The sequence below is a fragment of the Nelumbo nucifera genome, chromosome 1, assembly GCF_055504915.1.
Source record: "Nelumbo nucifera cultivar China Antique chromosome 1, China Antique-T2T, whole genome shotgun sequence".
NCBI lineage: Eukaryota > Viridiplantae > Streptophyta > Magnoliopsida > Proteales > Nelumbonaceae > Nelumbo > Nelumbo nucifera.
The window spans coordinates 76,688,824-76,703,603 of NC_142649.1; the positions used below are offsets into that span (position 1 = coordinate 76,688,824).

The 14,780-nt window shown below is 34.8% G+C and overlaps 1 protein-coding gene across 1 annotated transcript; it reads left to right on the forward strand.

The window, feature by feature from the left end:
- The first annotated feature begins 7,248 nt into the window (after positions 1-7,248).
- On the forward strand, positions 7,249-14,339 carry LOC104605764 (G-type lectin S-receptor-like serine/threonine-protein kinase At4g03230). The gene is made up of 8 exons (XM_019199177.2): positions 7,249-8,818; positions 12,076-12,141; positions 12,285-12,428; positions 12,625-12,836; positions 12,923-13,133; positions 13,266-13,503; positions 13,667-13,817; positions 13,915-14,339. The coding sequence occupies exons 1-8, from the start codon at positions 7,438-7,440 to the stop codon at positions 14,218-14,220; spliced, it is 2,709 nt and encodes a 902-aa protein (XP_019054722.1). The 5' UTR covers positions 7,249-7,437; the 3' UTR covers positions 14,221-14,339.
- The last annotated feature ends 441 nt before the right edge of the window (positions 14,340-14,780 follow it).

The following is a 14,780-nucleotide window of genomic DNA, read 5'->3' on the forward strand; positions in this document are numbered from 1 at the left end:
AGTGGAAAAACCTCGAGCAAAGACAAGGCTCCGCTTACGAATGAAAGGAGCCTCGGCCAAAACCACCATCACGACCACCACCACCTCCGTTTATGCAAAGATAGGGCTCTGACAAAGATATGGCTCGAGCTAATCTAATGTGGGCGAAGAAACATGAACTTGATTTAATGGCAGATAGTAGAGATTGGGAGGTCTTTGAATAGTATATTGTCGGATTTGGCTTTGACAATTGAGGCTGGAAGGATTCTTGGAAAGATCATTTTCCTTTACTTTGATCAAGAGAAGTCATCGGATTTGGCTTTGACGATGGTTGGCTGATGATCTCTATTTGGCTAAGGTCACCATGATCGGATCTGACTTCGACAGTTGTTGGCTGATAATCTCTTCTTGGATAAGGTCACCATGACCTTAAATAAAAAAATGTATAAAAAAATAATACTTCTCACCAAAGTTCCGTTATTCAGAAGTTGTAGTAGTTGTCGTCGTCTACAACGGTGATGGTGCTCAGTCTCTACTTTCGGGCGTTTTGTTTAGTTGAGTGAACCCACACATATGCATTAAAATAAGGGATAAAAAGGTAAATTTAGCTTTTGGTCTTAAGTTTAAGTTAAAGGGTAAAATGGACATTTCATCCATTTCGTCCACATTTAATGACACCCGTAAGACTTAGTCAATTGTCAAAAATAGTAGGGGTACTGATAGTCAATTTTCAAATAATAGGGGTACACTTAGTCAATTTGCTAAACCATAAGGGTAGTTTAAGAAATTTAGCCTTGAAAATAATAGATATTAATATCATATTATCAAAATATATTATTATATAATTTATCAACTTACACAATTACACTTTTACCTCTTATAAGGCAAGGACAACTTTAGTTTCATTTCGCTCCAGCCTTGTAATGACTTTTTTTTTTAAAGATGACAATAAATCCTCATCCATAATAAGATCATGATCATATTGGAAGGTTGGACTTAAATAACATGCTGAAATTTAAGAAAAAAGTAATATTGTTAATTGGAACCTTAAATACTTATTTAGCACTTAACATAAAAATATAAAATATTAGAAATTAATGAAATAATTACGTAAAGTAAAAAGAAATACTTACTTTATGCAAATGGTGAACAAGTTGTGCATTCCATCTCTTGTTTATAATGTTCAGGATACGCTTATTTGAATTTGGAAAATTTTCTTCAATCATCTTCTTCACTTTGTGCATTGTCTCATATACAATTCTCATTGTTGTTCTTTTTTCACCATCAACAACTCGAAGAATTTTTACAAGAGGCTCAGTCATTAAAGCATATTGTTGAACTAATTCCCAAAAGTTGTTGTCATTGATAATTTTCTCAACTTTTCCTTTTTTTGTTCTTTCTTGTGACAGTGATTTTCATTCATCTGAATCAACCATGCGTCTCAATGTTGTCTTCTAAGAATTCAGATTTTCAAGAGCAATATAATAAGTGGCAAAGCGAGTTGACCCTAGACGTATTAACTCTCTATTATTTGTAAAACTCCTCATCAAGTCGAGAACAATTGAGTGATTATAAATGAAATTGGTAATCATTTTTCCCCTTTCAATAACTCTGAACACTATAGAAACTTTAGCGATGTCTTCTAACATTAAATCAAGGCAATGGGCTGTACTTTCTTTTTTGCTTTAAAATTTTGCTAGGTGCTTTATAAGAATTTCCATTATCAATCACAATTTGAACAACATTTTCTACACCAACTTCATCAACCACTGTATTCATTAACTCAAACAAATATTGTACATTATGTCGATCACTAGATGCATTAATAGATTTATAAAATATTGTTTTTCCATTACATCACACCATAAAATTGATGATCAACAATCTATTTGGCCCTGTCCAACCATCATACATAATAGTGAGTCCATATGTTTCAGCTTTTTGGAACAATGTTTTGAAATGACTTTTCAATTCTTCAACTTCCTCATCTAAGAACCTCCCCATGATTTAATAAGGTATAGGCCCCTGTACACCTTTTCCTGCTTTTGCAATTTCATCTATCATGATTTTATAATATGGAGATGTTGTTGCATTTGCAGGGATATGATTGTATAGAAAAAACTGAAACAACTCTTCTAGTATCATTTCCATATCCATGGTCATAACACTCCTTAATTTTTTTGTCCAGCATCTCTGTCTCTATACAAAAATTTGTCCATCTCTTCTATACTAGGAATGTCAATTTTTGAAGATTTTTTGGACTTAGAGGACCTAAATATGTTAAATGCTTCTTTCCAACTCTTTGCTCAAAAGAAATAGCTCTTGCTTTTAGATAATTGTGATTGTAATGAACCCCCCTCTTGATGTTGTGATTCTCTAAATTGGGGCCTAGTACTATGGAATCTTTGTGATTGTTTTTGTTCCGATTGAGAAGCTCGTGATGCATGTCTACCCATATTGAATGTTCTTTGCCCTACATCATCATCATCATCATCATCATCAATGCTAACATATTGAGATCTTTCTTCTTCTTCTTCTTCTTCCCTTCTAGGCCTCAATATTCTTCCTAACATTTTTTCTTTCTTTGTTTTTGTTTCTTCAACATCTCTTGTTCTTTGAGATGTTCTTTCATTGCCTTGGAAGTTTCCACTGGGCACTTTGGACAATTAGAAATGTTTAGATACCCTCTAGCAAGTGATGTTTAAGACATGTTACACCACCACCTTTCATAATCTGCCCACAAAAATTATATTTGGTATGGAGTCTATTATTATTTACTCTAGTACCATATCTCCATCCATTATCTAGGTCTTCTTTCCTTTTAGGTGCCATATGAAAGGCTCGGTAGATGAAATTTCAATTTTAAATATCCAAGAAATGAAGAGCCAAGAGACAAATGCTTCCGTGTGATCCAATTAATTTAACTATCATAATTCAAGTAAACCATAAAAATAAATTAGAAAGCACTCTATAATCATATTCATATTTATTCAATATAAATGTCACATTTATTCATGATCCACATTTCAAAATCATTATTCAAATTCGAATAAAAAATGCCAAATGATCTATGGATATGATAGATCAGCCATACATTAAGAATATATTCAGTATTTATGGACAAATCACAATAAAAAATAAATAAATAAATAATATTCATTTTTAATTCTAAAAATTAAAAAAATACACAAAATAATATTTGAATATATTCAGTCCTTAGGGATATATCATAACAAAATGTAATTAATTATTAATTATTATTAATTCCGAAAATTACAAAAAACAAAAATAAACCATATTTGAAAAATAAATACGCCGACGTATTCAAATATGATAATAAATTAAATTATGAATCATATTTATTTTTTTTGTATCGTAACAAAATTTTAAAAATTAGTTATTTACAATATTATTTAGTTAGTTAAATAGTATCATTTTTAATTTTTCATTATTAATTCGAAACTAAATATCATAATTTCATTATTTTAACTATTTAAAATATAGTTATGTTCAATATTTAGTAATTTAAATATATAAATAATATGTAAAAATATTTAACTTTTTTGTTATTTAATTTTATTTATTTTAAAGTTATTTTGTAATATTAAATATTTTTATATTTAAAATATTAAGTTGTTGAAATATTTTAATTATATTTTTTATTATCTGTATAACATTTAAATAATTATTTATTGAATTTAAATATTTATATAATGTGTAAAATATTTAATTTTTTTTGTTATTGAAATTTTATTTATTTTAAAGTTTTATGTAATATTAACTATTTTGTTATATAATTATTTAGATATTTTAAACATCTTGTCATTTAAAATATTGAGTCATTGAATTGAAATATTTAAATAATATTGTTTAATGTTAAAATTTTTATTGTTTGAATAGAATTTAAACATTTTTTTATTTAATTTCTATAATATTATTTAGTTATTAAATTAGATTATCCATAAAATTATAATTTATATTATTATTACATAATTTCATTATGAATTTCATAAAAATATATAATTATTAATAATATGAATATTATTAAATGTATTATAATTATGCTTTGTATTTTAATAAATATTTTAAATTTATTACATAAATTTTATTATAATATTTAAATAATTGTTAAATTTTTTAATTCAAAATTTCTTTAGATAGATATAGATGAAAAGTGGGGGATAGAGATGGCAACGGGGCGGGTATGGGGCAGGGCACCCCCTCCCCATCCCCGCCCTGAGGCTAAAATCCCCGCACCTGTCCCCACCACATCCCCGGTACCGGGGTAAAGATTCAACCCCCATCCCTGGCCCCATCAGGGATGGGGAATCCCCGACATGTACCCGTCTCGTCCTCTTTGAACTCCATTTCTTTTCATTGTAATGTTGTATTAATCTTTGTCTAACACCTTTCCATCATAAACCAAATTTGTTTATGTGAAAAAAAAAAGAAGCAACCTTGAAGAGCATCGACATTCACGTGTTCTAAGCAAAACAAAAAAGCAAACTCCAAGTAAAAGTAATTCCAATTCATGTACATGTAATAAACGCAAAGCTATCATGTTGTATTGAACATAGAGAGTACCAAGAAACAAAGTGAAGATCGAAGAACGAAGGAAGACTAGGAAGCCGCCGCCCAACGGTCGGTGGACAAACAGAGAGCTAGAAAAGAAGAAATAGAGAATGAGAGAAAGACTGCCAGTGCCAAACTGGGAAATAGAGAATGAGAGAAAGTGAGAACCACGACGGTCAGCGATTCCTCTATGTAACGGCGATCGGTGGTTCCTCTTTGCTACGGCGGCAGCGACGCTCGACTGTCGGCGGTTGTGCGAAGGTTGAAGGAAGACTTAGTTCAGTGACTCTCTGAGTCTCTATATGTGCGAAGGTTGAAGAAGACAAAAAGTAGGGATTAGGGAATAGGGAAACAGGCGGCAACTCACAACTTGCGGTTGTATTCAAGACTCTCAAACTCCTAACCTAATGCAGTACCTTAATAGATTATATATATAAGGGTATATCACTATATCTGCCTTTACAACTGGGGTCAGGGCGGGTTCGGGGATTTATATGCAGACCCCATCCCCGCCTCGTCCCCGGTCTGGAGCAAAAACAATTCCTCAAACCCGACCAGTCCCAATGTATGATCGGGGAAAATCCGCCTTGTTCGGGGTGAGTCAGATTGGGGATCCGATTTTGTGGGTAAAATTGCCATCCCTAGTGGGGGAGAGGATAAATATGAATTAGAGATAATTTAGGAGAAACACTCTCTCCTAAATTAGAGATAATTTATGAGATAGTAGTAGTTAAAGATAATTTACGAGAAAGTGGGGATAGTGGTGCCACGTGGTTAGTTTGGAAGGATTGACTTTCCTAAAAAATAGGTACTCACTATATGAGTTTTATTAGTTTCCTAACAAAAAGGAGATAGGTTTTTAATAAATAAAGCATGTTAAGGTGGCAACTCCATGGGCTTCTAAAGCAAATTTTGCACCCCCTATAGAATTGCTTAGGCTCAGTTTGGAAGGAATACAAATACAAATTTGTAGAGTATAAAACTTTGTATTTTATATTATTTTGTATGTATTTGTACTGTACATATTTGTAGTTGTACTCCTTCCAAAGCTTTAATTATTGAGATAAGGGAGCAAGGAGAGGCCATCTAACGTGGCCAATTGTGTTTTATATATAGTAATAGATTACTAGATGTAAAGTTCACAAGCCACAATATGATTACACTCGAAATTTTGAGGGCATGCAACATATTCTCTGAACTATTTATGAATAAAATTTTAGAACATAACGATTTTAGTATTAGAGTTATTTGGCCGGTTTGATGACATTTACCAATTCATTTTGTTTGGTCGATTCTATTTAAAATCGCTTATTTTAATTAAAAAAATTAGAATTTAAAAATGTTAAGTAATAAAAAAATTTATATGACAACAAGAATTACTTAAATTAATTAAAGTAATTAACTTCATTTAGTTTAAATTAACTAACTAATTAATTTAATTAACTAAATTAAATAAACTAAAGTAATTATATAAATTAATGACATGAATGAAATTATAAAATAAAAGAATTAAAAACAAAAAAGAATATTAATAAAAATAATAAATTAATTAAATATATTTCAATTAATAGTTTAGATAAAATGATACTAAACTTAATTTATATTAAAATCATCATATTGGATTTTGGATATTGCTTTATAAGAAAGCTCATGCATCCCAAAGGGCCCTACTACTATAACATATATTGATATTTGTGATTGTAATTTATGGCATGCATGGAGTGGCCAACAAGCTATTCCTTTATTTATTTGAAAAGCCCAATATTCTATTCTATTTCGCCTAGCTATATTCACAATATGTACCGACACAACCAGTCAATCGTAATAAACTCTTTTCACCATCAAATCCGCCTGATCCACCAATCCACCGATTTTCAATTACTTGTCATAATTTAAAATTTTTAAGTCTACATTTTTTATCTTAATGCACATTTTGTAAAAAAGTTTTAAAATAATTGATTATTAAAATTTATATATATATTTAAGACAATTTATAAAGGTTTATTTATAAATTAAGATATGCATGCATATTTTAGTTCTTCCATCGTTTTCTAAGGTGTCCCAATATTTCATAATTACACGTGCTTTGATAGTATATAAACCTTATTTATAATAGGGAAAATTCCATTTAATACCCTGAAATTTAATTGAATTTTCCTAGCTAGCAATAACCATGTGTTTCAGTTTTTCACTGCATAGCATATTCGATCCGACTCTTAAAATTCTCTGTGCAATGTTCTTTCTATTTCAACACTTGTCCCCACAGAAGTAACTTTATGGATCCGCATGCTTTTTGTTTGCTTTTTTATTTTTTCTATTTCAAAAGGTGAAAAGATGGCGGCGAGCCGGCGACAGAGACCGAAAAACCTGTTGAAAAGGTTTACGGAAGCTGCTCAGTAAATGCAAACCCCTTCCATATCCGAACTCGAAGAAAGGTTCCCTAATACCCCCACATATTGATTAGAGCATTCATCAGAGAGGGGACTCGATTGGTCGGACAGATGTTCGATTCCACATCCATATCAGACTCATACCTAACTTCTCCTAACCAGTCATGAGTCATGTTCCCAGCTAGTCAGGTTTAATACATATTACGGAGGGTAGGGTAGGGTAGCAAAACTGAAAATGTTCTCAGATTACCTGGATATTTTTGTAATGGAGAGGACAATAAATCAACTAGCCGACAAGCGACAAGTCAAGGGTTGGTGCCTCGGATCACATATCTCCTCTGTGTTGCAGGTTGCAAGAGCAAGACGGAACTCACATTATTCCCCATTTATCATCAATGGAATTCTGCACTGTGAAGCCTGAGAGGTGGATTGAGAAGGGGTAGCTACGGCACCAACCAACTGCTGTGATTTTCCTCTCTATTCTGAGGCTTTAATAATGCAGAGAAGAAGAATTATGTTGGGCAGATGGTCTGCTAGCGTCAAATATTCCGTATTCTCCTGGTATTTCTTCTTCTCTTTATCCTTTTCTTCCCTGTTATTTTGCGCCGCGAGAGACAGCATAACTGCTCACCAACCCATCCTTGACGGAGAACTAGGAGAAACTCTCGTTTCTGCCAGAGGCAGATTCGAATTGGGGTTTTTCACTCCTGGTAATTCTACCAACAACCGGTACCTGGGGATTTGGTATCATGGTGTGTCTCCTCAAACGCTTGTGTGGGTCGCCAACAGAGATCGCCCAATTCCAAATAGAAATGGAGTGTTTACCATCGCCGGGGACGGAAACCTCCAGATTTTAGATGGTGAAAGAAAAGTAGTTTGGTCTACAAAGGTCGTAACTGTAACCACTAACACCACCGCTACGCTCTTGGATTCTGGGAACCTTATCCTGACGGCAGGAGGAAGAGGAGGAGGAGAGAATGGGAATCACAACCCGATATGGCAGAGCTTCGTCTATGATGAACGTAACCCATCGAATATGTTCCTCCCAGGCATGAAGCTGGAGGCAAATCAGATGCTAAGATCATGGATAGATGAGTATGATCCAGCACCAGGAGCATTCACATTTGAGCATCATGATAGTGGGCTATACCAGTTTACCATCAATAATGGATCAACCGTCTACTGGAGAAGTGGATCGTCGGATGGATTATCTTTCTTAGTAACCTACTTGCTATCAAATTACAGTGTCGATGCCATTGATTACTCCAATGGAAATCTGTCGGATCAACTCACAAGGAAAAGTATTAACTCATCCCAAGTCAATAGAAGCGTAACAAAATTCAATTACAGGAACACGAGGCTGGTGATTGACCCAACTGGCCGAATCAAATTTCTGAGGCTGAGAGGCCACGCCTGGGAATTGTTATGGTCGTTACCGAACGACAACTGCAACGTTCACAAAGCTTGTGGTGCCAACGCTGTTTGCAATGCCAATAATACGCCGGCATGTGAATGTTTGCCTGGATTCCGTGCCCAATCGCAGGAAGATTGGGATTCCGGCAACTATTCCGGTGGGTGCACGAGAGCCATCGCAAATAACGAGGTATGGAAGGAAGACTTCGCCCCTTTTAATATATTGAATGTAAAGGAAGCAGAGTCGTCGCAGTTTGAAGCTAAGAATGAGGCAGAGTGCAGACAGGAATGCGTTAACAGAGGTTGCAAAGCTTATTCATTTGAAGCTTCTGATAACCAGAGCGTAGAGCATTATTCTTGCTGGATTTGGAGTCGGGACGAGAAGACTATAAATGGCATTCAGGTGGATAATCCCAAGCACAGGAGACGGAAGATTCACGTCCGCAGGGCACTTTCCAGTTCAGGTAAGTTTCAGTGACTTGAAATCGATCCTCTACGGGAAACCCCGGAGGACATCCATCCGTAACAATTACTAGATCTTATAAAACGCTCCAATGTCGTCGATTTGATTTAAAAACAAAAATAAATCACAATGAAATAGAAAATTAGGAACGCAGCAAAAACAACCAGTTTATGAATGTTTTAGTATTCTTCTCCCTCACAGAATGTTTTAGTATAAATAAAACTTTAGTTGGATATGTGTACTGTTATCAACTTTTCATTGCTACTCAACAAAAGTACGAGTTCGTGTAAAGTCGTTTTATGCTGGAAGCCCTAGAATTCTTGTTTCAGGCAGTAAAGCTTCTCATTCTTTAGGCAAAAGGACCCCTTACACCCAGCCTAAAAGGGTTAAACACCCACCTACGCAGCTGGGCTTACGCAAAGAATTAAAAACCGACCTGGACACCGAACCCGTCAGGGGTCCGGTTATTGGGTCAAATGGTCTGCCGTTCGAATCAAACGCTCGGCCCATTCTGACAAAAAATAAAAAACAGTCAAAACCGTTCAAACGGTTAATCACCCGGTTCAGTGAATCGCTGACTAAAATCAACGGTTTTGGAGTTTTTGGGGAAAATAGAACTGGTCACTTGACTGGTTTCTGGTTTTTCCGGTCTGACCATCTGATCCGGTCCAATTTTGAAAACCATGATACCCCAAATATAATCTTCATTAGTGACTTATCCCATGCCGGCTTAGAGCTTGAAAAAAATTGAAGAGAAGGTTTTTTGGGGGAGCAAATTAATTTAGTTATTTCTTTAAAAAATAGACAAAATATGTTTAACACTTCCTTGTATCACCCCCTTTAGAGGTTGTCCACCAATAGGCATAGACCAACAGAGTTGACCACAACCACAGCCATGCCACTATAGAGCAAAGGTTTTTAAAACCAAACCCGATAATGAATCGGTCAGGGTCTGGCTCTTGCGTCAAATGGTTCGATCATTCAAATCGAATGGATGACCTGTTCTAACAAAAAATGAAAAGAAATAAAAACCGTCAAAACCATTGAATAGTTCAATAATTCAACTGCCTAAATCAGTGGTTTACTGATCAAATCAACGGTTTTCTTGATTTTTTGGTCCGATCATCCAATCTAATCTGAATTTAAAAATCATACTGAATACATCATCTGAAGATGTTCTCAATACAAGATCAAGATGTACTGTAAGACATTGTGGGGTGCTGATGTGAACTCACCATATATGTTGACTTGGGTAACACAAAAACCTGTAGATGGATCTGAGGCCGCATAATTATTGTCCCATATTTCAAATAATTAGGACCCATTGACGAATGGTCTCCAACCAGGGACGAGGGTAGGAATTTTGGGCCAACTGATAAATCAGTTAAGACCCATAATTATAGTGGTCCCCGATGATCATACGTAGAACAGGTACCAAGTTATTAGTCCCATGGTTTTGTGTTAGAAACTTAATCTGCTCCCAACAACTACAGCCGCACGTCTGGAAATGTGGAGATGTTCCTGGAGATTGGCTTCGGTCAGGGTTGCATCATTGTATCAGGAATATCTCTCAATGCAATAAATCACATAAATACAGAGATATTCTCGATGCAAAGTTGTAAAAACTGTTCAAACAGATGTTATCTGACCAAAGCCGAACTCATATTCTTGTGTGTGGCTGTAGTGGTTTGTTTGGAGGATTGTTGGGAGCAGATCCAGATTCCTAACTTCTTGTGTCCCCAGATTTAGCCATTATATTACGTACTTAGTTTTAGTTTTGGCTGTTTTGCCTTAATTATTATTTTTAATTCCTATTTTATATTCTTCAACTTGATGGAACTAGTGAAATGATTAAAGAAAGATCACAAAATATTAACATACATAGGTTCAAGTCAACAAGGCAGCTCATGTGATGATTAAAAAAGAAATACTCCACACGCCAACTAAAGATGCCTGCTTAGAGTCTGGCGGGTGCAAAACCAGGGATTACTATTGATAAATGCCTATGCCATAACTATATAGTTATAAGAAATTATTTCTATACAATTTGAAACTAAAAACAAAGAATACGGAAAAAATGGTCAAATTGATTCTCATTTAAGAAAGTGCAAAATCAAAGATGTTGTATATTTTATATACAAGTGTACAATATATTAAACATATGTGTATAAGAAAATTTAAATATATTTTTTAATTTTAAATATCTATATATAATTAAAAGTTTCGAAACTTTTGGTGCTTTATTTTTGAAAAAAAATTATTTAACTATTATATATTTTTCTAGCTTTTGTGTATATTTAAAAAAAGGGAAAATCTATGATGCAGAAAAAAATATGATATAAAAAAAGTTTTGACAAATCAAAACCCATTCATGAATTTTGATAAATAACACCTGATTGGCTACTACGTGAGGTCTGGATCTATCTTTTCTTGCCACTTACCCTATGTTTTAAGGATGATTTGAACTTCATCTATGGAGTTGCTTTCTAAATTTAGGATAATGTTTCTCTACATTCCATTAATCAAGTGCAGGAGATGGATGTAGTTAAAACCTATTAATATTCTGTATTCTGTATGCAAACTGATCTTCAGGCTTTAGCCTTGCTGATCTGCTATGCAGGACCCATCTTATGGAGGGTTTGGATGAACCGAGTCCTAAATTCCTAATAACACGATATGGATGGTAACTTGTGGGCCCTGAACATTGTTAAGGTGTTTAACTGCTTATAGCTAGGGATGGCAATTTTCCCTATTTTTCCGTGGGGATCCGTCTCGAATAGGGTGGGGATAGGAATGATTTTTCCCCCACGGAATTTCGTATCCCATGGGGACCCCGATTTTCATCATGTGGGATCTCCACTAATATATATGTTATATATGTATATATGTATATATACATCTATATATTAATATTTTTAAAATTATGATTAAGTTTTTTCTAATAGGATTTTAAATTTTAATTATTTTATTTTATTTTTTAAATAAAATAAAAGAAAAACAAAATGATTAATATTATAAAAAATCATGGGGAATGGAGATCCCCATGAAAACGGGGATGGAGATAACCTTGTCCCCGTTAGCGGGGACAGGGACGAGGGATGAGGATGGGGAGAGGCTCCCCGTCCCACCCCGCCCTGTTGCCATTCCTAATAGCACCACAGCTTGATGGCCCATTCAAAAGCTGCCGCCCAATCAAGTTATTTCCTCAACAAAATATACTCCCAATGGTGACACTTCGTCCATCATCTTTGTTTTCAGGGCCTACTGGTAAGCAATGCAATGAAAACTTTCACTGGGATCCATCAACAGCGAACTGTACTCCAGGTGAGATTTGAGATGCTCTGAAACCAATTTATTAAAAGTTGGCAATTGACATGCCGGGTAAAATCATCTTTACTACTTCGATTTCAAAGAGCCGGTATACAAAATTATATCAAATAGATTTTTTTTATGGTATTTTGATGCAGATGCTGTCAACAAAACTGAACAAGCCCATTCCTCCAGGAAGCCATTGCCTACGAAAATCATTGTACCCATAGCAGTTGCTTTTGGTTCCTTTTGCACTGCTTTCACTATCTGTCGATTAAGGAAGTGGTTGGCCAAAAGAAAAGGTAACCAGTAGACCCAAAGAAAATCATCTTCTGTTGGTGTTGTTATAAGTTAATATTGTCTATCACTCAACTCACATTGATACCGATCAATAAATGCTGCAGGATACTTGAAATAATCCTTTTACCAAGTTAAGATTTTCAATTGTTTCTCCACATGAAAAAGTATGTTTTTAAGATTTTTTTTTTCTACGTTCAGCACGCAGGGAAAACATTCAAAAACATCCTGTAGCTCATTTGGATGAAAATGGGGATCATCCTGGGGACATCCTAGATTTGGACAAGTTTAGAGAAGATAAACAAAAAGGAATAGATGTGCCATTTTTCAATTTTAAAAGCATAGCAGCTGCTACCGAGAATTTCTCTGATTCAAATAAGCTTGGACAAGGAGGGTTTGGGTCTGTCTACAAGGTAATATTCCTCTTTTTAGAACTGTGAAACAGTGAAAGAGCTCTATTTGGGTCTATAACAGAGAAATTTATCCATGTGGTTTACAGGGTCAATTTCCGGGGGGACACAAAATAGCTGTGAAAAGGCTTTCAAAGAGTTCTGGACAAGGTCTAAAAGAATTCAAGAATGAGGTTCTATTGATTGCCAAACTTCAACATAGAAATCTCGTCAGGCTTCTGGGTTATTCCATCAAAGGAGATGAGAGAATGCTGCTTTATGAGTACATGCCTAACAGAAGCTTGGACTGCTTTATCTTTGGTGAGGTCCTAAAACTTAAAAATTCTGGCTTTCAAAAAACACACATCAGAATAGTCATAGATTATCACTTGCTTTTATAATGATGCTACAAAAATCTTATTTATTTATTTTTTTTTTATGGTCAATTGCTAGATCAAAAACGTTGCTTGTTATTGAATTGGGAAAAACGCTTCAATATCATAATGGGACTTGCTCGTGGACTTTTGTATCTTCATCACGATTCCAGGTTGAGAATTATCCATAGAGATCTGAAAACAAGTAATATTCTTTTGGATGAGGAGATGAATCCCAAAATCTCAGACTTTGGCCTGGCAAGGATTGTCGAAGGAAATCAGACCAAAGAGAATACCAACAGAGTAATCGGAACATAGTAAGTAGCATATATAACCCCAATTTAGTGACAATAATTAAGATTGTTCACAGGTTGCAGATTAATTACCTGTTATTGCTGCCAAGCAAATTTAACATTAATAGTTTGACTGTTAATCCTAGATCCAACCAATTGATGACTGTTTGATGGTGGTGGAATGCAGTGGGTATATGTCTCCAGAGTATGCATTAGATGGGTTTTTCTCAGTTAAATCTGATGTCTTCAGCTTTGGGGTAGTACTCCTTGAAATCATCAGTGGCATGAAGAATACGGGTTTTTATCAGTCAGAACAATCTTCGACCCTTCTAGGATACGTAAGTGGTAGAAATTTCTCAAAACCATCAAGCATTGGCTCTCTTTCTCTTCTTACATTAGTTTTTTTTTTTTTTTTTTTTTTGAAACTCTTCTCAGGCATGGAGATTATGGAAAGAAGACAAGGCGTTGGATTTGATGGACAAGTCATTACGTGAACCATGCAATACATTTGAAGTTATGAAGTGCATCCATGTTGCACTCTTGTGCATACAAGATGATGCAGATGATCGCCCAACTATGTCAAATGTAGTTTTCTTGTTAGGCAGTGAAACTGCCAATTTTCCAATTCCAAAACAACCAGCTTACACTGAATGGAGAGCTCTGTCTATTTCAGCTACTTCATATAGTAGACCAGAAATATGTTCTGGTAATCAGTTAACCATCACGATAGAAGGTCGATAACTAGCGCGGTGGAATTTCTTTTTATTAACTGTAAATTTTTTCACTATTTTTTTTCCAGAACGGATCATATATAGCTCATAATTTGTGCATTGTATAAATGGCCTTTTGTTTGCACAGAAGACACCGTCTCGTCTCTAAAAAAAACAGAAGACAGCGTCTCCATTTATGAGTTACACCTTTTTTCAGCTGGGATTTCAAGGTTTCACCTCAAAGTCCTACAAGGGCAACCTATCACGACTGAACACGCCAGTGTTCCTTATACCTAAGGTGTGGCTCTCATGTGTAGGGGTGTCGATGGACTGGTTTTGGATCGGACCCCATCCATGCCAAAATCAATTAAGATAGATTGAACGGACCAACAAAACATATTGAATTGGACCAGTCACTAGTCCAAACTTAATCGTTCAAAGTATTTATTAGATTGGATTGAATCTAATCCATCTGAAATGAATTTATATTGTATTGGATTGGATTGAGCCAATATCTAATCCATTGATAGAAGATAGGAATATAGTTGTCAATGGATCAAATTTGAATTAGAACTAATCTAAATTAAAACA

Excerpts from the sequence above, each read along its gene's own strand:
- LOC104605764 (XM_019199177.2), top strand. The coding sequence starts at position 7,438 with ATGCAGAGAAGAAGAATTATGTTGGGCAGATGGTCTGCTAGCGTCAAA. Across the intron at positions 12,429-12,624 it reads GTGGTTGGCCAAAAGAAAAG|CACGCAGGGAAAACATTCAA; the intron begins GTAACCAGTAGA and ends TTCTACGTTCAG. Across the intron at positions 13,504-13,666 it reads AACAGAGTAATCGGAACATA|TGGGTATATGTCTCCAGAGT; the intron begins GTAAGTAGCATA and ends GGTGGAATGCAG.